Consider the following 25,243-nt stretch of genomic DNA (forward strand, 5'->3'; position numbering starts at 1 on the left):
GGTCACAGACTGTTTTTGTAATACTTAAATTTGTACTGGACTATTTATTGGCATGTTGCTAGATCGGCCCTCTTTTTTTAGGAGTGTGCGTTATTGTAAAGAGAGGCCCAAACGATGTCCTTGTATTGTTTATGTATTGCTAGGCAGCTGTTTTTAAATCAGATCCTTCTGGCTTATGATTTAGGGGTCTTGTACCTCTTTGTCATGTAATTGCCTTCGAGCTTTTAGCAATATATTGTACATGCTACTTGTTCGAAAAAAAAAATAAAAATACAAAGGAGATAGAAGATGTATAATAGGGTCGAGAATATGCTACATGAGGCCAGAAGGGAGAGTGGGACATATTTGGGGGGAAATTTTAATTTAGTGGTGATAAAAAGTGATTGATGTGATATAAAGTATAAATAATTTATATGGAAGAGTGAAAAAAATTTGTATTGTAGTAGTTTTTTTTTTAAATTTATTTATTTAAATAATAATAAAAAATTATTGATGTGATATAAAAAGTAAAAAAAATTAAAATGTTTTAAAATTGATAGTTTTTTAGAAAAGTGAAAAAACAGAAATGGAGAGAGGAAGAGAGGGGTCGCCAAACCGAGCCTAGCCTACATGAGTCAAGGTGGCATTTAGGTTATATGTGTTGAGGAGGAGGGAGTGGAAGGTGGAGCTGATAAGGTGGCGTGTGAGCGAACAAGGGTAGTGGGTGGACATTAAATTTGGCTTCCAAAATATCAAAAAAAAAAAAAAAAAAAGAGAAGAGAGAGAGAGAGAGAGAAAAGAGAAAGGGGAAGGGGGAGGAAGAGGTGGCGTGAGGGAGAAAAAGAGAAAAAAGCCAAAAAGTAGTGGGTGGACAATAAATTTGGCTTCCAAAACACAAAAAAAAAAAAAAAAAAAAGGAGAGAGAGAAAAGAGAAAGGGGAAGGAGGAGCAAGGGGCGGGAAAATGGGAGAAATAAGGTGGGAAAGCTCTTTCATCCTCCTTAGAGCATTTTTAGTAGCCTCATTAAAATAATTTTTTAGTTATTTTAGTTAGCTAATTCGATGAAAATGCTAAAAAATCACTCCTAACAGTCTCACCATTTTAACCAAAAAATTTTGATGAGTGAAATTACTCACCAATTCTGATTAGTAATATTCACTCAACAATTTTGTTTTACCTTTCTCTCTCACATGATCAGCCCATTTTTTTTTTCATTTTTTTCTCTCATCTCCCATCTTTCTCACACGGTAATGTCCTTAATTCATAGACATAAATGCTTCTTTGTAAAAAGATTAAAAAGAATATAGAGAAAGAATAAAGAAATATGAAAAAATATTATTTAAATAGAATAGTGATAATAAATAGTTAAAATGGTAACACTGCTGGGAGAATTTTAAAAAAGTGGATCACCATATAGATAAGGGAAATGACCCAATGTATCTTGTGTAAGTGTAGTTGTGCACAAGAAGTGTAAATATCATTTCTCTATAGAGAAAAGTAATTTTTAACTATTTTGGTTAGTAAAATTTGATGAGGCTATTAAGAATGCTCTTAAGCACCAAGAAGGGAGGAAGTGACCTCTTACTTAGAGGTAGAAGGACTCTCATGTTCATAAAAGAAATAAGGAGGGGGGGGGGGGGGGGGCGCATGTTAGTGTGTTGACAACAGTCAGTCCTTCCAATTTTTCTGCCCTTTATTCTTTGATTCTTGTGAATCTCTCTCTCTCTCAGGACTCTCTCTCAGCCCTCAGCCTTCAGCCCAAGAATAAAGAATAAATGGCAGAATGAGAATTTTGAATTTGATACAATTGTTGATGGAAATTGGAGACTTTGAAAGGAGTGGCTGCTGTTAGAGTAAAGACTCCTGTATAATTGTTGTGCAGGTTTGTAGATATATAGAGTGAGACTCATGTGGTGAGATGTAAATCTTACCTTATGTGTCTATAAAAGTACACAATATTTGCACAACTGTTGTGCACTAATCAGCTCTTCTATTGTTAACACACTCACACTCGAGACTAACTTCTACGATTTCGCCACTTACCTAACCTTCTCAAGAAATCAAAACTTTGCTTTAAAAAAAAAAAAAGAAGAGTGAATTATATTTAACTTCATTTACGTTCTCTATGTAAACTGCCATTTGTCATACTAAATCCTTCGTAACTTTCAATTATAGGCCAAAAAAAAAAAAACCCCTCTTCCATTAGTCCATGCGATTAAATAGATAAAAAAAATTAAATAAAATAACAAGCATGTGCTCATTTTTCTATGAAATTATGAAAATGACATCAATTAAAAATATACAAACTAAGCAAACTTTTTTTAAAAAAGACAGAATGGAAGAGAAGAAGTCGTAATCCAAATAAATGATTACTTACTTTTTGAAGCATAAAGGCAAAGAAAAAACTCCAAAAAAAAAAAAAAAAAAGAAGAAGAAAAGAACAGAAGAGAAGAAGTCGTAATCCAAATAAATGATTATTGATTAGTCATACTCCAAATAAAAGAGTAGCGTTTTAGGTCCACTTCGAAAGGAGAATGATTCTGCACTTATGGTGCACAACAAATACACTGCTCTAAGATACATTGTTGTGCACGTAAGTATTTCTAACATTTTCCTTTCGAAAGATGTAACTTTGGACAGCCATTTAGACCACCTTTCCCCTACTCAAAGACTTGCAAGCTTGCAACGCACTCGTACACAAATAATGATAGTAAGAGCACTTATAAAATTTATCTGATTAAATGAATTTTAGATTATTTAATTATTTGTTCGGTCAGATAAATTTTATAAGTACTTTCTTATAATCAACTGCTCAAAATTTTTAAAATTTAAACAAAAAATTTGAGAAAATATACTGTTTAATTATTTATCTGGTCAAATAAATCTTTATAAATATTTTCTCACCATCGATTTAAAAAATTTGAGCCGATGCTTAGGGGTGTACAAGCGGTTATAACCGGCGGTTATTGGCTAAAACCGCTAACCGTTAACCGCCTAGCGGTTATTTTATTTTTACCAACCGCAACCGCTAACCGCCTAGGCGAAGGCGGTTATTTTTATAACTGCCGGTTAGCGGTTATAACCGGCGGTTTAAAACCGCATTTGAATTCCGATTTTGGGCCGGGTTTAGACCGGTTTTGGGTCGGTTTTTGTACAAATTTTAATTTTTTCAAGAAAAAAATTTAATACTTTTTGGGCTTTTTGTCATTTGGTACAAAATTAACAAATCTAAATACAAAATTACAAATCCAAAACACAAACATAACCAAATCTAAATCTAATTTTTCAAATCCAAATAACCAAATTCAAAACAAAAAAATTACAAATCCAAACATATTCTAAATTCTAAAACCAAACAAATCCAAACAATTACCCATTTGCCATCCCAGGTTTTTATTTTTATTTTTATTATATATATATATATATAAAAGCGGTTAGCGGTTATTTATAACCTTTTTTAAAACTCTATAACCGCTTTCAAAAGCAGTTAGCGGTTATAAGCGGTTAGCAGTTTTAAGCGGTTAGCGATTTTAAAGCGGTTATAACCGCTCCGTTTAAACACCCCTACCGATGCTGATCCTTATACACTGCAGTCGCACTGCACATCCCCCGAGGGCGTTCACACGATCAAACGTCATGCCATCGGCAAGCGCGCTGAAACAGGCAACCGCGTGGCTCTACGTTCAGATATTTTTGTTTCCTTGTACACGATTGTTAAGGACTAAATTGTAAAATCCAAGAAATTGATTACCAGTAATTTGTTTATCCTTATAACTTCACATCAATTGGACCAAGTAGTCCTCTCCTAAAGTCCTCGTAATTTAATAGAAACATAACTAATGCTCCTATTAAAGCCCCCGACACTTTTATTTTTGTCTTTTATTTATTTTCTTTTTAAAAAAGAGAGAGTAAAATATGCCGATCAAAGGTTGATCAGGACGCCAAACAAGAATGTCAAAAAGGAAAAAAGGAAAAAAAAAAAAAAAAAATACACCAAACAAGAGAGAGGCATAATAATGATTTTTTTTTTTTTTTTTTAATAATTTTCTTTTCCGAACAAGACCCTGTCACAGTTTCCGTATGAAACTCGTTGCTCATAATTAAAAATTATTGCCCCATAACAAAAATTGCAGTGGAAATAATAATATAATTCCGGGAAAATCTCACCACTTCATTTTATCATCATCGCTCTACTTGCAACGAAAGCATAAAACGCACGCTCTCTCTCTCTCTCTCGTTCTCTCCTCTTCTGCTCTTCGATTAGGAGTTCGGGTCTGTCCGGTTCTTCTCACTGCCATTCAAACGGTTCTCCCGGATTTGAAAATTCTGGTGTTCGATCGTCCCGCTCTTGAAAGATCTCCATGTCCGCGTGATTCGAATGCCTTAGACGCGGGGCTTGGACTGGTAGCTGAGAGCGACGCGGACTGAGAAGAACGAGCTCCATTTCTTATGCCGGCAGCCGGCGTTTCTGTTCCTCGCTGATGATGAGGTACGGGAAACAGTTTACTGGAATTCTCAATTCCAATGAGCTGTGAAATTGAATTCCCATTTTTTTCAAGTGTGCGTAATGTTCTTGTATTTATAATTTAGATGGGCAATTAAATTCGCGAGCTGTTTTGGTGTTGTTGAAGTGATTTTCTAAGCTTGGGCATGGTTTGTACTAGCAGTTTTAATTAACAAATAAGTATGTCAAGTAAATATAGAAGGAAAAACATACATAGTATGTTCAAAATTGTAAAAAGAAGAAAAGAAAAAGAGAGATTAAGTAGTATCAATATGATTAGGTTTTACGCAAACGGTGATATGGATGCTTAATAACGTGAATTCATTATGTCTAAACTTAGACATGGTATTCTTTAAGGTATAGAATTTCATTATGATCTGATTTTGAGTTCGATATGTTAGAGAGGGAGATGTGATGAAGAACACATGCATGAAGGATTTAGGTTTTATGCAAACAGAGATAGAGATGCTTATAATACTGTCTTAAATGTAGTTCATCATCTGCTTTTAAGTTGAATATGATTTATTCTCTGAAAATAATTGAATTTCTTGATTAATGAATAGCTGAGACAAAAGAGAGAGACATAGGAAACCGTGTGAAAAAAAGAATATGCGTGTAATACTCACGTTGAGTCACATGGTGCAAGCATGGCGTGTAAGACTCAATTTTTTCCCCCTGATATCATGTATGATTTGCATTGGAAATTTCCTTTTAGGCTGGATTACGAGTAGGAAACATACATGACTCCATGTGACTGATTCAAAGTCATCTTGGCAATTGTAGCATTTATCTTTTCCTAATGAGGTGTCAGGGACTCTTGTACTTCACTAATATCTAGGCACTTGTAAAGAATTCTGGTGGGATTCAAACTTGGCCCAATGCATCCTGATACGTATTGAAAGATGTATCCATTTGAGTTTTGAGAGAATCTATTCAAACTTGAACAGGGAAAAGAAGAATAAGAAGAGTGAGAGCATGTTTAATGTTGAAGGGTGTTTCTGTGTAACACCCCATTTCCATAGGAAGACGGTATTACACATCGTTCTAACCAGAAACGCAAGGATGCAAGAATTCCATAAACTGAAAATCAAAGCAAACTAAGTGTCTCATTACAATTAAAACTTAAACCATCGTATCGCTACTCTACAACTCACCCCATTAAAAGTAAACGTTAAACCTTAGTCTTAACACAAGAAAGCATACTGAAACATTAAAGAACTAATGAGCTACATGCACTTATTTAATCCTCTTCTAGGTGAAGGCTTTCGACTCTAGTTTCCATGGCCTGTAGAACCATTCATGACATCATCTGGGTTGTTTTAAGATTTAAAAACAAAGAGTTAGTTGAATATTTAGTAAGTAGATACATCATGAGTATCTTGGTATTCCGCTAGGGGCTTCTTACAAGGCAATATTTGGGATGTCATTGTAGAAAAATGGAGTGTCGGTTGGCCACTTGGAAATGGATGTATCTTTCCAAAGGTGGTAGGGTCACCCTTATTAAGAGCACACTTTCCAACCTATCTTCGTACTTTTTTGTCCCTCTTCCCCATCCCTGCTAGTGTGGCTAATTGCATTGAGAAGCTCCAACAAGACTTTATATGGGGAGGGATTGATGAACAATTTAAATATCATCTTGTTAGCTGGGCTAAGGTTTGCTCTTCAATCTCGATGGGAGGGTTAGGTATCCGTAAGGTCTGAGGGAGCTTTTGAACTTGAAAAAGCTCCATTAACTAGGACGATGCAAGTGCACCCTATCGGTGTTGGAAAGGGAAGGCTCACATGAAGTAGTGTTGAGTGCCTCTTGGGTTTTAGGGTCTAGCGGGCTTGTTGGTTTTCTATTTTGAGGGTTTGGTGGGTTTCTTTCTTTTTGGAGCTGTTTCTTTTCACTTTCTAGCTAGGTACTTTCTCTTGTGTGCTTTCAGTATATTTAGGAGCGCCTAACGCTTTTAATAAGACCAATTTATTACTTATAAAAAAAAAAGCTTGAGGATGTTCAACCGCGCTCTTCTTGGTAAATGGTTGTGGCGCTTTAGTATTGAGAGAGATTCTTGGTGGAGAATTGTGGTGGAATTCAAATATGGATGTCTACAGGGCGGGTGGTGCTCCCATGTTCCCACAGGAGCTTTTGAGGTGGGATTATGGAAGAATGTTGGAAAAGGTTGGGAGAATTTTTCAGGCTTCACCAGATTCAAAGTGGGGGATGGGACCAGGATTAGCTTTTGGCACGATCTGTGGTGTGGGGATATGACTCTCAAGGCAGCTTTTCTAGCTTTGTTTGGTATAGCCTCTGCGAAGGACGCCTCTGTTGCAAATAATTTAGAGTTTTTGGGTGGTTCCAACCAGTGGAACGTGAGCTTTGCTAGAGAAGTGCATGATTGAGAGGTGGATGTTTTTGCTTCTTTCTTCTAGGTGCTGCATTCAGTTATAGTTAGAAGTGGTAGCGAAGACAAATTTTGGTGGGTCCCTTTTAAAAAAGGCCTATTCAAAGTCAAGTCTTTCTTCCACTCCTTGGCTCATTCTATAGGTACTTGCTTTCTCTGGAAGTGTGTGTGGCGGACCCAAGCCCCTTCAAGACAGCCTTCTTTTCGTGGTCAGCAGCTCTTGGAAAGATCTTCACCTTGGACAATCTTAGGAAGTGCCATGATATCGTGATAAACAGATGTTGCATGTGTAAGAAGACGGAGGAGTTTGTGGACCATCTTTTTTTTTCATTGTGATGTGGCTTTTGCTCTGTGGTATTCTCTTTTTAGTCGCTTTGGGTTGCCTTGGGTTATGCCACGACAGGTTATCGATCTGCTTGCTTGTTGGTGGTCTTCGGGCTGGTCGAGGAGTGCTACGGTGTGGAAAATGGTGCTCACTTGGCGCTTTTGGTGCTTATGGAGGGAAAAAAATAATCGGAGCTTTGAGGACGTGGAGATGACCTCTGAGGAGCTTTTATCTTCCTTCTATCACACTTTGTATCTTTGGACTACGGCTTATGTGTTACCCTTATCTTTTAGTTTTCTTGATTTTCTTACTCGTTTCTCTAGTTAGGCGTTTCCTTTTGTGTATTCCCAGTGTACTAAGGGGCGCCTCACACTTTTAATGGGATTGGTCTATTATTTTAAAAAAAAAAAATGTAGATACATCAGACAATAAATGAAATTGGAAACAATTTTCATTTTGAAAACATCAAAAGGTATAAGTAAAACATTCATACATATTATAAACATTCTTTTCCTTTAATATCTTAAATAGTCGACACACAATTACGGCCTGTGTGTAAGGTTTGGCGATCACAAGGATCCCGGTTTCGCTCCCGTGGCCACAGGAGAAGTTTTGTCTAGGATATGGACATCACTTGATAAACGATAGTGCACTTGAGTGAGCCATTTCTAGTGGACCATATGAGATGGCTGCCTCGTTCATTAGCTCTGGTATCATCACACATCATTTCATACAGCCAAAAACAATTTAAAACCTTTCATGCATTCATACAATTGTTGTCCTTTTTCTTTCCTTTCTTTCTTTTCATTTACTTTTCATCAAGTATCATAACATATTTATAACCTATTCATAATATTGTGGAAGTATGCACATAGAATCATTTACATTTAAATCCTTTATCAAACATATAGTATTGGATGCATAAAAGGGGCTACCAAAAAAAAGCTAAAGTTCTATTAATTAACTCTAATTTTACTTATCAAAAAAAAAAAAGCTAACGTTATGTCGTATAACTTGAAGACAATTTTAAGAACACATTGCATTGACATTTTGAAGAAAGTAATGGTACGATCATATCTACTTGGCTCGTTCCTTAGCTTCAAGAATTTCTACACATCTCACTTAGCAACCTAAACATAAGCATTCATGAGCAATCACTTTCTATTAACGGTTTTCGTATATCGTTTATTCTATTGCATTGTTTGATCTTCCTAAACATTGCTTTCCACACTAAGTGGCAGATCTGATTTCTCCTCTTTAAGACACTTATTTTTATTTTTTAAGTTCGATTATTTTCTTCAATGATCACACTATGCATGTTTGTTCAATTTACTACACATGGATCATGCAACATGGACTTATTGTTGTGCTCTTTAAAGTGCAAGTCCCAGTACCACTTACATCTAGTCTTTATAGGGTCGTTGTGTTTCTAAATGTTCACAATAGGCTTCTGGTTTGTCCCCAAAACTCGCTGCATCATGCTTGTTGCAGCAATCTTTGAACATGTCTTTTTAGGGTTTTAAGTCAGCTTAGGTCCCCTAATCAGGTCTGGTCGCGGGCCAAAAAGATAGGTTGTAAGGCCTCAAATGTTCAACGAATGTGTTTGCGTGTGCTGTAATTCTTGCGACATGTCAGTGAAAATCACTCCACTGTAAGCCCTACAGGTGTCCAATGATCACATGGTTTGGACCATTGGAAAGGCAACTCAAAAAGGGTTTATTCTATGGTCACTTTGATTCAAAACATCTTTTTAGAAAAGGCCTAACAACCATTTTTATTGTGATTGCAGTGTTGTGGAAAATTTCTATAGCACATAACATCTTATCCTAGGTTTCTAGAATGCACGCAACATCATAAATCATTCATGCAACACTTTCAGTTACTGTCTAAACGTTTATAAGCCATGTGATCATAGCATATAGCCATAGATATGTCAACAAATGGAAGAAATCAAATCTCAATGTGGCCTCACAGTGCTGTCTGAATGCATAGGGGAACCAAACAGTAGCCTCTACATGGCTGCAGTGCTGCAGAATTTTCTGTAGCAATCTAATCTTGCCTTTTGGCGTCTACAGTGACACAACATACTTAACTAGTCATACAATATTTATATTAATGTCAAACATTCAAGCACTCATGTGATCCTGCTGTATAAATAAATCATATTTATCTCATCTAAGAGAAGAAATCAGATCCAAAGAGTTTTCCTTAGTGTTGGCAGCATGAATAGGAAACTCAAACATCAAATTTTCAATCCGTTATTCATGCTTTATTAGGTTTCTGTTATGGTTCTCATAATAGCATAATTAAGTATCAATTTAAAGGCTTGTTATAGACCATACCTAAGCACTTAATAAAATTTAGGTTGCAAAATATGTTCTGCTTGGGGCAACAAGAGCTCTCTGTGCACGAATAAAGTTCTTGCACTGTTTTTGTAAGATTTAGAACATGGGAATCACAAAAATTTGAAGGAATCGTTGAGAACACTTACCAAAATTTTGACTAGAAGCTGTATAGCAAGTGATTCTGGGAATCAATTTTGGGGCTCGATTTGAAACTAATTTTGCATAGAAACAACACAGGAATATTAGGTAGGCTATATGCAAATCTGAACTTCAATTTTCAATTGAAAAGTTTGAGAAAAATTTGGAGAATCCTACCTGTTTCATGGTGCAACAGTGAGGGAGAATGTTTTTTGCAAGCTGACTTAGGCTTTTAGGTCTTAGTTTATTATTGGGCTGTAAGGCTGGCAGCTGAAAAGGGTTAATTATGAGCTAGGGTTACAACTAACATAGGATTTATTATGGGGCTACAAAGCTGGCGGCAGAAAGAGTTAGTTTCCTTGTGAAATTGATTTTTTTTTTTTTGTGTGTGTGTGAAATAGATTTGGAAACAACTCCTAGAAAATAGGAAGGAATTGGGATACAATTAGGGCTTATTTTGAAAAAGAAAGCTTTCCTTTTGAAAATAAAGCTGGCCAGATTCTCCTAGGTTTATTAAATTTTAAGTCCTTTACAAAGTCCTTTTCAGCCCTCTAGCAAACCCACAAAATTTAAAAGAAACAATATCAAGTGCAATTCTCTACTTTATTCTACTCTAATTCTTGGCAACAATCAACTTAACCTTTACTGTGTTAGGGACAATTTATTTAAATATGAAAATGATCTCTTTTAGTTGTTCCTTTCCAGAGGTCTAGAAACTTTAGAATGCAATCTCCATATTATAACACATGTTGCTCTATCCATGTTACTCTTTGTTCTCTCTATCATTTATTGGCAAACTTGATTTTTTCTTGGATACAGAATTATTATTTGAAATTCTTCTCTTGCTCTGAAGAACCTGTGATTTTCACAAATTTCTTCCAAATATCATAGCTGATATGCTTGTTGCATTTTTCTTGTTTTCTTTAGTTTGTTTATGTTGTTTCATAATGCCTTGGTTATCAACTCAGCCAAATGATATTGCAGACATGTTATCTGTGATTGCTGTCAAGAACTATTGTTAAGAACAAGAAACTGATATAATGCATATTTGCTGGTTCTAAATTGAATTTTCAGTCTCCCAAAATTATGCCTTCTCACCAACTTTTACATCTGATGGAGCATGGCTAGCTTCATTGTCCATTCAAAGGTTTGTGGTACCTTGAGAGTTCACACAGAAAATTTACTGCAATGTAGTGTCCTTTACATGTTGTTGAAAGTTTTTGTCTATTTATAGTCTATATACAAGATCTACGTACTACATTATTATCGTTGTATTATATCTTTTGTGATATAGCTTCGATCATCTGCTTTTTTGTTAGTGGAGCTCTATGTTCTTGTTTTATTTTGCAGATTTCAACAGCTACCCAATAGGCCGTACTCAATTCCAAACGATTAGGTGTCAAAAGTGGAAAATGAATGGAAACTATGGAGAATTAATGCCTATTTTTTATATTCTAAGCCTCATTTTTGACAATTTTCTTACAATCATCATGCATTCAACTCAACTCAATTCAACTAAGCCTTAATTTCAATTGATTTGAGGTCGAATTTATGTATTCTTGTCAACCAATCGCATTCATGCGCATATGTTCATTTTTGTCATTACATTTTATCTAAAATTATACTCTTTGCAATTTCCCTATTTAACACGTCATTTTTTACTACCGCTATTATAAGCCTTCATTTACCTCTTTTTACTCCATTATGTCTATTCTCATTTGTTAAAAATTCCCCACCAGCCTCCTATCCCACATAAGCAAAACACCACTCTAGAGTTCAGACAACACCGATCCACAGGATGGCAGCCCCACAAACTACGCACAACACTATGAGACTTGACCTCCAACTTAGTTTCTTGAAAACAGACAGTAACAACTTTCCTTTCTTTGAGTAGGTTCCTCACACTCATGCATTTATCCCCCCCATTCAATCTTCTCACATTCCAAGATAGAAGCTAAGGCTTCATTAAAAACTAAAATACCCCTTCCTTTGCTTTACCATGGCTTGCACTCACTTTTAGAGGCGTAATTAATGGAGCATTCCAATCTCTTTAACTCCCTATTGCCTTTGTTTCCCAGTTTAGAGATGGAACCCGAACCCTTAGGAAGACGACTTGCTTCAATAATTGTCAAAATAGCCATAAACTGCTCATCAAAACCCTCACACAAAACCCCCATACTCGATGGATCTCCTTCACTCTTTGCAAGACCCAATCTGAATACCTTGACCTTGAGTGACCAGATTTTCCCATCACTGCGGGGGGATAGGAGCTAAGGGGAGTGTAGTATGGAGCTTCCTCCCTATTGAGAAAAACCACGCCCCGACACGGTGCCAAATCAAGCACATGTTGACTGATTTCTCCAACACAACCCACCTCCATTCCAACCAAAGCAGGCAGAGGGAACCCTCTTCCCTTTCACCAGTAAAGGGCCGACTCCCCACCCCAAGCCGACCGAAGAGGAGAGAATAGCACCAGGAGAAAAGAGCTTCGGAGATGGTTCATTGAAAGTTAAAAAATCAGGAGTACTGACAACAAAAAGAACACACTCTCTTTTGGAGGGGACCCACCACAGCTTGTCTTCCTACGAGAGCATGATTAAACATCAACAAGCACCGAATTCGCAACCCTGCCTTAGAGATCAGCGAACAAACCTTGGACCGGCTCACCAGGTGATATGTGAATTTCGCCTAGTCCACCCAATAAGAGCATCTCCAGCAGATGCTCTACTTTAGCCAAAAAGTCAAATTTAACTATTTTTGGCCTTTTTTCTTCTTCTTCTTCAGCAGATTAGCCTCTTTAACTACTTTTTCTTAACATTGAACAGTAAATAGCCAACAATGGCTATTCACTGTTCAACACTACAAACATTTTTTATTAATATTTTCTCACTATCCCACTCTCCCTCTTCGTCCCTCCCGGTCTTGATGCCCAACGAAACCCTCCGCCCCTCTCGGTCAACACCACCAACCCCTTCCCTCTCCTTCACCACCGCTGCCCTTCTTTCCTCCGTCCCCAGCAATGTCTTCGTTCTCACCCAAGACCTCGCCGATGAGCTCGTCCTCGTTGACACCAAGCCTGACAAGCTTCGCGGTGAGATGCTCGACCTCCAGCACGCCGTTGCCTTCCTCCCCCACACCAAAATCCACGCCTCCGTCGACTACGCCGTCACCATCGGATCCGATCTCTGCATCGTCACTGCCGATGCCCGCTAGATCCTCTACTCGTCCAGGTTTTGGTTCCTCGTCGCCGATCATCTCGACGCTCGCCGATCCTCATCGCAGATCCTTAACTCCGTTGACTACGCCGATCACTCGGCTTCGGCTCTGTTGGGATTCCTTCTATTTTGCTAGCTCCAAATACTCAAAGAAATGAGATGGGTTGGGGTTGGGGTTGGGGGTTGGGGGAGACCGGAGAGTGAGATGGAGAAGTGAAAAAAAAATAAAAATAAAGAAAAAGATTAAAAAACAATATTTTAAGAAAATGAAGAGTGGAATAGAGATTATTGTTGGAGTGTTTTTAAGATAGCCAGTGGTTAAAGTAGAGATTGATACTTTTTGAGTAGCTATTTTAACTCCAACTGCTGGAGATGCCCTAAGAAATCACGTTAAAGCTTCTCAATACGGTTTGCAACACCCGCAGGGAGAGGAAAGAGGGACAAAAAGTACGTAGGTAAACTGGAAAGTGTATTCTTGATAAGGGTAACTTTACCACTCTTGGACAAATACATCATTTTCCAACTAGCCAACCGATACTCTTATCTTTTCGATAACACCATCCCAAATATGCTTGGCCTTATAGGAGGGCCCCCAACAGTGGATTCGGATGCTTCAAAGGAAGAGAAGAAACCCCACAACCCATAATACTAGCAAGCCCATTCACATTATCAACATTTCCCACAAGAACCAATTACGACTTAGCCAAGTGTATTTTCAAGCCTGACGCAACTTCAAAACATAAGAATAAGTATCGTTGATGACGTAGATGATTTGGATCAACTCCACAGAAAATCAAAGTATCATCAGCAAAGGTGAGAGATATAAATCCCACTAACATAGAAGCCAGACAACAAACTCCCTCTTACTGTAGCAGAAAGCATCCTACTCAACACCTCCATCCCAATGACAAATAGCAAAGGAGACAGAGGGTCCCTTGTCTCAAGCCACAAAACTTCTAAAAAAACCTGTGGGAGTGCCGTTCTGCAAAACCAAGAAACGCATCGAGAAAATACAATGAGCTATCAAAGAGCACAATTTCCCCTAAAAACGCACATTCTCAACATGTACAACTGAAAGTCCCATTTAACATGATCATAAGCTTTTTAAAGTCCATTTGCAGATAACACCCGCTTCTCTAGATCTTATTACACTATCAAGGCATTCATTGGCAATACGAACAGGATCTAGGATTTGCCTACCTCGGATGAACGCATTATGCGAATTAGAAATAATCTTCTCCAACACCATCCTAAGCCTATTTGCTATAATCTTAGCAATAATTTTGTAAATGCCACCCACACAGCCCTAAGAATCTTCAGAATGAGGCAATGAACATAGCATTTAGGCTTCTTTCAAACTTACCTCTAGTATGGAAGTCACGAAAGACCTTCATGATGTCCTCTTTTAAAACAACCTAGCAAGTTTGGAAGAACGCTATAGAGAAATTGTCAGGCCCGGCGCCTTGTCACCATTCATAGCTTTCACTACCTCCAACACCCTCCCCTTCCTCAAAATTTCTCTCCAACCAACTAACCTTAGCCTCATCAATAGAATCAAAAGAAAGACCGTCCAACAAAGGCCTCCAACTGAACTGCTCGGTGTATAAATTTTTATAAAATTGGACAATGTGCTCACTGATCTCCAACCGGTTGGTAGAAATTGTACCATCAGTCAACAAGGAGTCAATGGAGTTCTTCCTTATGTTGGAGTTAGCCATTTTGTGCAAAAAAACTTCGCACACTTGTCACCCTCCCTTAACCACGAAACTCCAGATTTCTTCCTCCAACTCATCTCCTCCATGAGCGTGGACCTTTCTAACTCCCTAACAACTCCTGCCTTTCCTCATTTTCTCCTCAACACCTAAGGCCTTCTCTTCTTCAATGATATCAAAAACATGTAGCTCTTCTAAAAGAATCTTCTTCTTCCTCTCTACATTGCCGAGCCTTGGAAATGATAAGATTCCCACCACTGTTTCCCCTCGTCCACAAAACCCTTAGACTTTAGCCTTATGCTTTCAAATGTGAAGGACTTACCACCCCTTAGAAAATCGTCATAGTCAAGGAGGATCGGGAAATGATTCGAGAAAAGTCTAGGAAGCCTCCTCTGGGACACACCATGGGACACACCAAGAGACTGGGTTTCCCATGTTGGAGAGATAAGGAATCTATCTATTCTGGACCAAGAGGGTGATTCCCGATTCATCGACCAAGTAAAAGTACCGCCAACAAGAGGAGGTCTATCAGGCCCTGATAAAAAATGACGTAAGAGAATTCCACCATAGCTGGGCATAAACAAACTTCTCCCGATCTTTCACTGGGAATCCATGTAACATTAAAATCACCCCCAATGCACAAAGGCAAGTTCGACCAGTTGAGCATTCCAGCCAACTCATCCCTAAGAAGCCTTCTATTCCTATTAGAATTAAGGTCATAGACACCCGCGAAAGCCCAAGTAAAATGGTCTTCAACGTTTCTATAAGTGACAGCTAGGGTGAACTCCCCCACACACGTCAATTGAGAGGGGTTGTTATAAAGGAGTGACACTGATTTTTGTAATTGATAAGTAAAGTGCAATTTTCCTTGAAAACATGGCTCTTAAATTTTAGTTTTCTTGCTACGGCATTTACTCGTTCAGTATGTGGAGCTTACAACACTAATGCACTAAATGCTTCTATTCTCTCTTTCAAAATTTTTCAGTTCTTTTTTTGGCTGCAGATTATCATCTCTCAATTGCTTCTAATGTCGGCCAGAATTTTTGCCTTCCGGAGATAAGAGGAGGCTATCACAGTTGCTGGTATTTGTTAATAGGGGAAGGTTGATCTACAACCATGCCTTCTCTTCAACTGTTGCAATTAACTGAGCATGGTCGAAGTTTTCTGGCTTCAAGGAGGTATTAACTGCCATCTATATGCGCTTCTCCTGATACTCAATTATGCTATCTGATTTTAACGCTTCTGTTCCATTATTGAGTCAATTTATCTGGTTTGTCTATTTGATATTCGTTCTTGCATTTCTGCTGTCTTCTTACTGTTGTGATACACTGTAATCTATTCAAATTGTCAATTTTTGTTTAACAGAAAGTGGTTATTTAATGTGCAATGAAAAAACCTAATTAATTGACAACTTAATATTCATTACAATCAAAATTCAGCCGGACTATATTTAGATGATATTGACAATACGGGATAGACATCTATGAGAGAATTTTAGCCGTTTCGATTTTTGACAGGCTTGACTTGGCTCGGCTCGGCTCGGCTCAAGCTTGAGCTAGACTATTGTTTGATTCAAGCTCGGAGCTCGAGCCCGGTATAAAAGCTTGTTCAAGCCTTATTTGGGCAGCTTGGCTCGATTACAACTCTTTGGCACGAAGGCAAGCGATGACTTTGGGACTGTGAATCTGCGACAAGGTTTTGTCAATAGGAGACAGAGAGGAGTGGAGGAGAAGAAGAAGAAACTGGATGACCTCCGTGATTCACGCTGTGAAGGGAGGAGCTAGTGAGCTGTGGTGAAAGGTGTAGTAAGAGTAACCTAGAAAATGAAACGGTGCAGGGGAGAAAGTGGAGGAAGGTTCTCGAATGGTCTTTATTTTTCTTAGGATTGAACAATTTTTTGAGTGAGTGGGGGTAGTTGTATGCATTCAATGCAGATGGTAAGGAATGGACGGTGGAAATTTATTTGGGCGAATCCAAGGGTGTAGGATGGATGGTGTATTCAACAGGTTGCTAGGTAGAGTTTAATTCTGACAAAAAAAAGACGGTCAAGATTTGCCTACAAGAATCCATGGGCTGAAAGTTAGGGGCATACTTCAAGGAATCAGACATGGAAAAACGCGTGTGGTAGATGAGGTGCATTAAATGGGTTGAGTTGATTTTAATGGTTAAGATTTAAAGGGGGAAATCCAATGGCTGAAAATAATGGGAAGTTTCTAGGGGAAGGGATGCATTTGGGGAAATGGGAGGATCACGTGTAGGAACAAAGGAAAAAAATGGGAGTAGTTGGAGGGATTATATAACTCACTTTTCGTAATATATTGTTATATATTTGTATGTATATACAAAGTTTTATGAATGAGCTAACGAGATTGACTAACGAGTTGAGTCGAGCTTTATACGAGCTAGGTTCGTGAGCCTTAACCGAGTTGGATCTAGCTTTATACGAGATAGGCTTGCGAGCCTTAATCGATTCTCGTCGAGCGAGTTGGGTATGTGTCATTTAATAATTGAGTGGGTTTTTATAATAATAAGCGGGTTGCTACAGTCATAAGTTTGAGTTCGGGTCGAGTCATGGATATCGAGCGGGTTGTCGAACGAACTGATTTATTTACAGGCCTAACTTAGACACTAGCTAACTCCTCCCACAAATAACATCTTTCTGAGTCAGAATCCTGAAAAAGCCTATACAAACTCGTCTAAAGCATATTTGAATTTACAGGAAATAGAGAAAGTGTCCAGTAGCTCTTCGATGTGATCCATTACTCATTTATCCCACATTGAAGTATGCCTCAAGAGGCTATTGAAGCTGGCAAAGAAGACATCTCTGTGAAAGATCTGTCCCACAAACCACGAACAATGCCAGATGAGATCATTTCCATTTTTGGTAATGTTGGTCCTTTTCCCCATGTTGTTAAGTCATCTAACATTCCAACAAATGATTTCCAAATTCATAATGGAATAGTAGCTTTTCCTTGATTCCTAGAAGAGAGACAAGGTTTGGATGTGGTCCTCTTGGAATCATAATTCACCGAGCATGATAAATTGAGAAGTTCCCTGGCTCCTTTGACCTCACTCCCAGCCTCTTTTTTAAGTGAGCCTGACATACCTTTGGCACTCTTGCGGCTGAGAATAAATCTGATGCCTCCTGCTCGAAACTTTCGTAAGAAACCCCGAGAATTTCTCAAACCCATACATGGGTCTCTTAGCCTAAGCTGTGGTCTGGACTTGCCTCATGCAAGTGTTGGGAGTGTTGAGAGGGGAAGTTTTGGGAAGAACTGTGGGCAACCTCGTTGCAAAAATAGGGTTCCACAGTAACTGGTCTGATGGTCTAGAGGGGTTGGGTCGTTCGAATCTAAATGCAGGTCCAAAAAACTGAGATGGGGACTAACCTGAGACCTGGACTTGAGAACACCATTAAAAGAATTGTTCTCTTCCCTTCCAAAGCCACTCTCAAAGCAAACATTCTGAAGAAATATCCCTGGAATGTGCAGGCTTTCTCTCCTCTCTACCTCACAGCAATCCCATTCAGTCAGGCATCCATCACCAGTGGAGAAAACCCTGCTACCGGCGAGAATGATGCTTTTATTGCTGTCCCAACAGAATGCGCTATTGTCGGCCTTGAAGCGGGAATATTCATCGTATCGTAACACGTCTTCCTGTTCATTGAAGGGGTTGTCTTCTTTGGTTCACTATTGGTCCAAGAGGACCGCTCACCCCAAGAGAGCAGGTGGCTTGAAAGGCACAGAACTGGCCGCACACCTGTTTTCCACCGAAGACTGCAACACAAAGTTTAGTTGGGCCTTCAGGTAATCAGCGACGAAACCCACTGATTACAGAAAGTCTGAAAACGCATTGATTACAAAAAGACCAAAAGTGGGCCGAGGCTGTCTAATGAAGAGCCAGCTACTACATCAAGGATCGTAGGAGAGAATGGCCTGTACTGAGCAAGGCCTACACTGTCCACGAGGCCTGTAACAGGAGGAGTGCCACTGGTTGAGGTATCCCCAGGCCCAAATGGATCTGGGAAATTGTTGGGCTTGATTACACATGGTACCCAAGAGGGGACCACCTGTGATTTTTCCCATTTCACATGACGCTTGCCCTTCTCCTTCAAGAAGAGTATCAGTCAAGACCTGTTGTCTGCAACCGAACTCCTTGAAGCATGCTGAAAAGGCACTCTTTTGAAATTCTTTACATCCTCAAAGGGAAAAACAGAGCTCCCACTTTTCTGCCCCTAGTTTCTTGTTAGGCAATTTTCGGGCCTTGGAAGAGGCTGTAGAGTTGAATGAGCTAGGCATGCAAGACATTGCTTTCTGAGATTGCCTAGGAGGACGTGCTGTTTGGGAAGCTGCGGCAATGATCACTTCGAAACCTGTTTCGTTTGAAGTGGCCAGAATACCTTGTCCGGCGACCATTGAGCATAATAACTGTTCACGGTGACAAGATGAAGCTCTGATGAGGGTATGACGACGGCAGGAAGGGCGTGTTTCACGGAGGTAAGAGGAGACAACAGATTTTTGAGAGTCTCGACAAACCTACACCATCTCCAACTGTTGTTACTTTCGGGACTAAGAATGAAGTCCCTCCTCCTGCTGCCGTTGATTTCTTCAATGGCCATGTATCTCCCATGAGGAATATTGTGGTTATTGAGTGGTGTTGTATGTGTAAAAAGAAGGGGGAGTCTATTGATCATCTGTTACTTCATTGCGACGCCACCCGTGAGCTTTGGAGTTTTATGTTTTCTTTATTTGGAGTTGAGTGGGTCATGGCCTAGGTAAAAAAGTTTAGCGGTTAGTTCCTCATTGTGTTTTGTGGAGCATTTGGCGGGAGCGGAATGCGAGGCTTTTTGAAGATGTCGACACTGTAATGGTAGTGTTAAGGAAGTGTGTGCTTAACACGCTATATCTTTGGATAGCGTCCCGTCTTTGCCACCTAGGTGTTTATACTTTTGTAGACTTTCTAAATTTATTAGCTGTTTCTCCCGTTTAGGGGCACTCTTGTATACTTCCCGTGTATTAGGGTTGCGCCCCTCTGCGCTTTTTTATTGAATTTGAAATTACTTATATAAAAAAAAAATGTATCTCCCATGAGAGTTACTGCACTGTTGGCTCATGAGAGCTCTCTGTGGTTCTCTGGATTTGTGAAGGTAACCCAAATTGTTTGCCGACCTAGAAGCGTTGTCAAGTATAGAAGGCAACCAAAAGGCTCCGTCCCTTCCCAGGATGATTAATCGATAGTAACCTTTATGCCGTTCTACAACTCATAACATGAAGAAACTGTCTCCTGATTTGAGAATGAACTCGAAAGATTTTGATTCAATGAAGAACTTAGAACTGCCCATGGAGACACTTTCAGGAGCAACAACTACCTCCGCAAACATGGTATTAGGAGGTGAAACTTCACCAGCGTGTGTGCACTGAGTACTATTAAAACCCCCAGGAAGGACATCCAGTTTCTTATCAGGAAGAGGTTGAAGAGAACAGAGGGATGGGTGAAAGAGCACAATAGAAGGTTAAACGGAAGTGATTATAGAGAGATTAAACGTCTGTATTTGTTTATACTTATAATAAAAAATGATAGAGAAATTAAAGGTCGGGGAGAAAAGGAGATAAGGAAGGAAGGAGCCAGATATATTTTTTTTTTATTGAATTCACTTGTGCAACCTTTATGACCCTCTTCAGAATAATGTTGTGTCTAATATGTCATTTGGATTGCTGATATCATTTGATCCATCATTCTAATGATATTGTGTGTAAGATTGTATGGTTTTTGTTTCTTTTCTTTTCCATTTATTTATTGTGAAATCATATGCTCCGTTTTTCTTGTTTTTGATCCAGTGAATTTTGTGTTTGCTCTATAAATGTCGTTATGACAGAAAAGTTGCTTCCTCCTTGCCATACATTTCTATGTTCAACTTACTAATCATGCACACAACCCCCTGCTTACGCTCTTGTATGGAAATTTATTATTTTTGTTCCGCAGGAAAACTCTACTACTTGCCACTGGTATCTTAGTTGCTGGAGGGACTGCTGCGTACGTGCAATCACGGTTTAACTGTAGAAAGCCTGGTTCTTATCAGCATCAAAATGGGCTCAATGATGATAAAGAAAAATCAGAGGAGGTGGTTAGAGATGATAATAATGTAAAGAAAACCACAAAAAAGAAAGGAGGATTGAAGTCAATTCAAGTTCTTGCTGCAGTTCTACTGTCCGAGATGGGCAAAATGGGTGCGAGGGACCTCTTAGCTTTAGTGGCCATAGTGGTAAGCCCCTTTTTGTGCCTCTGCAAGTTTTGTAACCTTTGGCTCTTTCTGATGGCTCTGCATTTTTTCCCTTGCTAGTGTTTGTGTCAGCTATCAGTATATTGTATTTGATCTAGTTTTTCTTTGGACAATGCCTCAATGGTACTCAATTCATAGTTGTGGGGTTTGCTTTTGCACCTGAATATATTATTTGTAGTTAAGCTTTAACAAAAAAGAAAAAAAAGCTAAATATTAATGTTGGTAACTTGCATCTTCAAATCTTTTTCCTTTGGCCAATGAAATGAATACAGTTGTTGACTGTTAGTTGAGGACGACCTTATCTTTCAGATTTGGTGAGTGTGAAAATACTGATCCAAGATTAGCTAAATACTGATCCATGCATAAATAGGGGCATTCCTCTTCTAGTCTTAGTATCAACATGTCTGAGTCTGCAACTGAGTTTGTTCGCCATTCACCCTAACTTTAGGAAGGAATAGCGGGCTGGGGAAGAAATACCATATTGAGTTAGGACCCTCTATTTAAGTTAGATATTACCTTATAAAGCTTTCAGTCAATCCAAGGAAATACCGCTCTGATCTACTACCAGCCTACTTGCTGAAAGCATAAATTGAATTGCTGATCATTCATTGTATGAAGTTATTAAGACCTCACTAATGAGCCTTACACTTTTTAGCTCATAATGAATGAAGTGAACCCCTGAATGAAACAAGCAGCAACTGAGTGTGCCAGCGCGCAAAAGTCGTTAGCGCGCACAGCTGCTGTTTGTTAGGTGATCCGTTTTCTTACTCCCCTCCCTTTTACTAAATCATGGGTAGCCCTGAGTAGTTTACCGAGCAAATGTAGTTGTTGTGACGATACCTTTTTAGCTTTTGAAAAGGGAATCAGATCTACTCTTTCTTTGCCTTTACGAGTTGGTTATACTGCAAGGCCGGCTCCATTCAAGGATTCACTCTTATCTAGTCTAGTAGCCTATTCACAACAAGTTTCGCTTCGCTCTCCTTTAACCCTCTAACTTGCTCTCACAGCTCATTCCTTTCAATGGCTTTGATCTCATCCTTTCTTTCACACTTCCAAGCAAGCTTTCAATTGCAGTCCAAGAGGACAGGGAAAATTAGACCCCTTTCTACCTATTGTGGGTGACAGCTTATTTTTAGTTAGTTGCTTTCTGAAGATCCCTATAGGACGTGGTCAGTGAGATTCCATTCAAGTCCTGCTATGCCCATACTCCTGGCTTCCTAAAGATTGATGAGGAAGTGCAAGGTTCTTAGTATTGATTAGCAGCCCTTCCTGCTCTTGTCTGGGACACTGACACGGTCTTGGACTGCAATAAATGGGAGTTGCTCATGAGTTCCATTCCAGCCCTGAGACGAACAACAGAGCGGGGAGGACTCGACATGGTGACCAGTCGACCTGCCCTGCTGGTTCCGCTATCATATTTAATCAAAAGGGCCCTGTCACTCAATAGAGATGTTCGAAGGAGTCTCCCTAGAGGCCGCTCTGGAGGCCACCTCCCTATTGCACCCAGGCAAATCATACCATACTGCTCATCGATTGACTAGCGTACTCCCTTGTCCCTTTTCCTATCCACAGCAGATTCTTTATTGTAATTGCATTAAATAATACATATGTCTTATGTGACATACATTTATCAAATTATTAAATAGAAAAAAGGATAAAAATGCAAAAAGAAATCAAATACTTATACGATGACTTATATTAATAGTAATATAATTTTTTTTTTTTGAGAAATTGTGTTGCAAATATTCAGTTCTTCATTTAACTTTAAAGTTCGTGGTTGGGACAAGATTTATTTAATTTAATTTTTCCTTTCATTTTATTTCTTTCTCTTTATTCTCACTTCATCCAGCATATGGAATTCTGGGTTTTTGTGGACTTCCTTACTCTAATGTTTCACTACTAGAAAGAAGCAAAGTCGTATATGTTGATTATAGATTAGTAGTCTATTTTTAAGATTCCAGTTTTCATAGAAATAGACAGTTTGTTATATGTCCTCAAATATTCAAAAAATTCAACATGTAATTAGCTTTTGTATTGTATAGAAGAGGACTCAAGTGGATGGCATTACATTATGCCTCTTTGAGAGAGAACTTTTTTTTTTCCCCGGTATTTGAGAAGAGGCATGAATCCCTTAAGGTTGGAAGAAAAAAAAGTGCTATATTATAGTCTTAACATAATACATTTTAGAGAAGTTCTAAAGTTTTTGTATTTGTCCTTCCCTGTTCTTTTTTCTTCCCCCTGCTGCCAACAAGGATCCTACTTTAGCTTGCAATAGATGTGATTGCTGACAGATTTCATTAAAGCCTCTTTTGATTGGACAACCAATTTTTTAAGCAGTGGTTAAACATGTCAAATTTCCAAATATTACCCAATGTTGGTTCCACTAAGTGGAATCCTGGGAGGGTGGCTTTGATGTGGTCCTACCCTTTAGCACTTTGTATGAAGTGACCACTCTCAAAACTCAAAGTGACACATTTGTGCTCTGTAGCCTGAGACTTTTCGGATTCAAAGTAGAAGGAATTGCAATGGAATTATACTTTTATGTGAATTTGTGATAAGTAGGATTTAATCAAAGATTCAATTGCTCTCTCTCTCTCTCTCTCTCTCTCTCTCTCTCTCTTTGGGTAAGTGAATCACTCTCCAAGTTAGAAATCTAAAATCATTTTTATCTTAACAGATGGATAATGTATAGAGATCCAATACTGATCATCGTATTGTTAATATATAAGTAATATCTTCTCAAATGTGATAAGAGATAATTCCTTCTCTGAGTGGGATAACGGGCTTTGAACTTGCAGCCACAGTGTGTCAACACTGGGCGCCAAAGAACCAAAAAAGTTGAAGGTTCTGTGGGGTTTCTCCTTTTTTTTTTTTTTTTTAATAAGTAATCGACAAATATCATTTTTTTTTTGATAGGTAAGAGAAAGTAATCGACAAATATCATAAAAAGTGTAAGGCGCTCCTAAGTATACATGAAGTATACAAAAAGAAACATCTAACTAGAATTAGCCAAAAGAACAAGGAAATCATTATGATTAATCGTCAGAGGAGACACATAAGTAGCTGTCCACAAATACAAAGTTTTGAAGAATAAATATATAATCTCCTCCAAAGACCCCTCTCGGTCCTATAAAGTGATGGATTTTTAAAAATCATTATATATTTCTTTAGAAAAAAAAAAGATGAATCTATGATTTAGATAGAAGAGTTATCTCCAAGTATATTCCCTAAGGATTTTGGGCATCTTTTCTGTCTTATTATACAAGGAAAAGTTGAAAGAGAACTGTTAAAATTTAAGCTAAATGCATAAACATAAATTATTTGAGAATATCTTGTCTGTCTTAGTATCTGAGGAACGGACAAGACTTTATGACATGAACAAGATTGGTTCTTGTAGTATTCTGTCAATTACAACTCTTCCACTTTTTCCAGGTGTTGCGAACTGCTTTAGGCAACAGGCTAGCGAAAGTGCAAGGATTTCTATTCCGTGCTGCTTTTCTTCGACGCGTACCATTATTTTTTCGGTTGATTTCGGAAAATATTTTATTATGTTTCCTTGTTTCAGCAATGCATTCAACTTCAAAGTACATTACAGGGACCTTAAGTCTGCGGTTCAGAAAAATATTGACAGGACTTATCCATGCTCATTATTTTGAGGTACTTATGTTTACCATTTTGGGTGCAAGATTGCTTTATCTAATTTTTTATTTTTGGTTTCCTTACTATATGTTTTTTTATTCTCAATTGTTAACATCTGTTTTTTGGTGAAAGGTTGTCTATTTGCCTTTTATACACTTTCTAACTGAAAAAGATAGAATAAAGAAAAGAATTCCTTCGTGAAGCTTTGTTGGTTATTATTAACCAAACCATGAGGTGATTATAGATGAATTTGTCGTTTGCCATTGTTATCTACACTGAATTTGACAACATTTACAAGGAGCTTCTGATCCTCTGGGTCCTAAGGAAGCAAAATCTAGGGAGGGGTAGCAAGTTAGATCAGTCTAGGAGACCTCTTTTGCTACTTGGATATTATATTTGTAGGTCAATCTAGAAGTGCTCTTCTTGTGGGCTCCTATGTTGACTTACTAAAAAATTGCACCCTGTTTGGTTGTGTGTCTAAACACTCTTTTCTCTGTTTAAGCATTGGAAAGCAGTTTTCAGTGTTCTGTTATGAAGTGGATTTTCAAAACACAACACTTTTCAGACGTGGCCCTTACTACTAACACATTTTTCAAGGCAAAAGACTATTAAAACACTTCAAAAAATCTCATACACAACAATATTTTGAAAATGCATGCTTTTTTTTCAGGTGTGGAGATTGACGTTTTTTATAAAAAAAATGAAAAAAATAAAAAAAGTGG

The 25,243-nt window shown here is 38.4% G+C and overlaps 1 protein-coding gene across 2 annotated transcripts in view; it reads left to right on the forward strand.

Moving 5' to 3' along the window:
- Nucleotides 1–4,166: 4,166 nt before the first annotated feature.
- LOC133857340 (ABC transporter D family member 1) overlaps nucleotides 4,167–25,243 on the forward strand; it is a 44,792-nt gene continuing 23,715 nt past the window's right edge. For both annotated transcript variants that reach the window (XM_062292570.1, XM_062292571.1), the window contains exons 1-5: nucleotides 4,167–4,468; nucleotides 10,750–10,822; nucleotides 15,606–15,780; nucleotides 20,585–20,864; nucleotides 24,315–24,539. In XM_062292570.1, the coding sequence (XP_062148554.1) occupies nucleotides 15,719–15,780; nucleotides 20,585–20,864; nucleotides 24,315–24,539 (567 nt within the window). In that variant the 5' untranslated portion in view covers nucleotides 4,167–4,468; nucleotides 10,750–10,822; nucleotides 15,606–15,718. The remainder of the gene's footprint in view (nucleotides 4,469–10,749; nucleotides 10,823–15,605; nucleotides 15,781–20,584; nucleotides 20,865–24,314; nucleotides 24,540–25,243) is intronic.

This window comes from Alnus glutinosa, chromosome 14 (genome assembly GCF_958979055.1).
Source record: "Alnus glutinosa chromosome 14, dhAlnGlut1.1, whole genome shotgun sequence".
NCBI classification, from domain to species: Eukaryota; Viridiplantae; Streptophyta; class Magnoliopsida; order Fagales; family Betulaceae; genus Alnus; species Alnus glutinosa.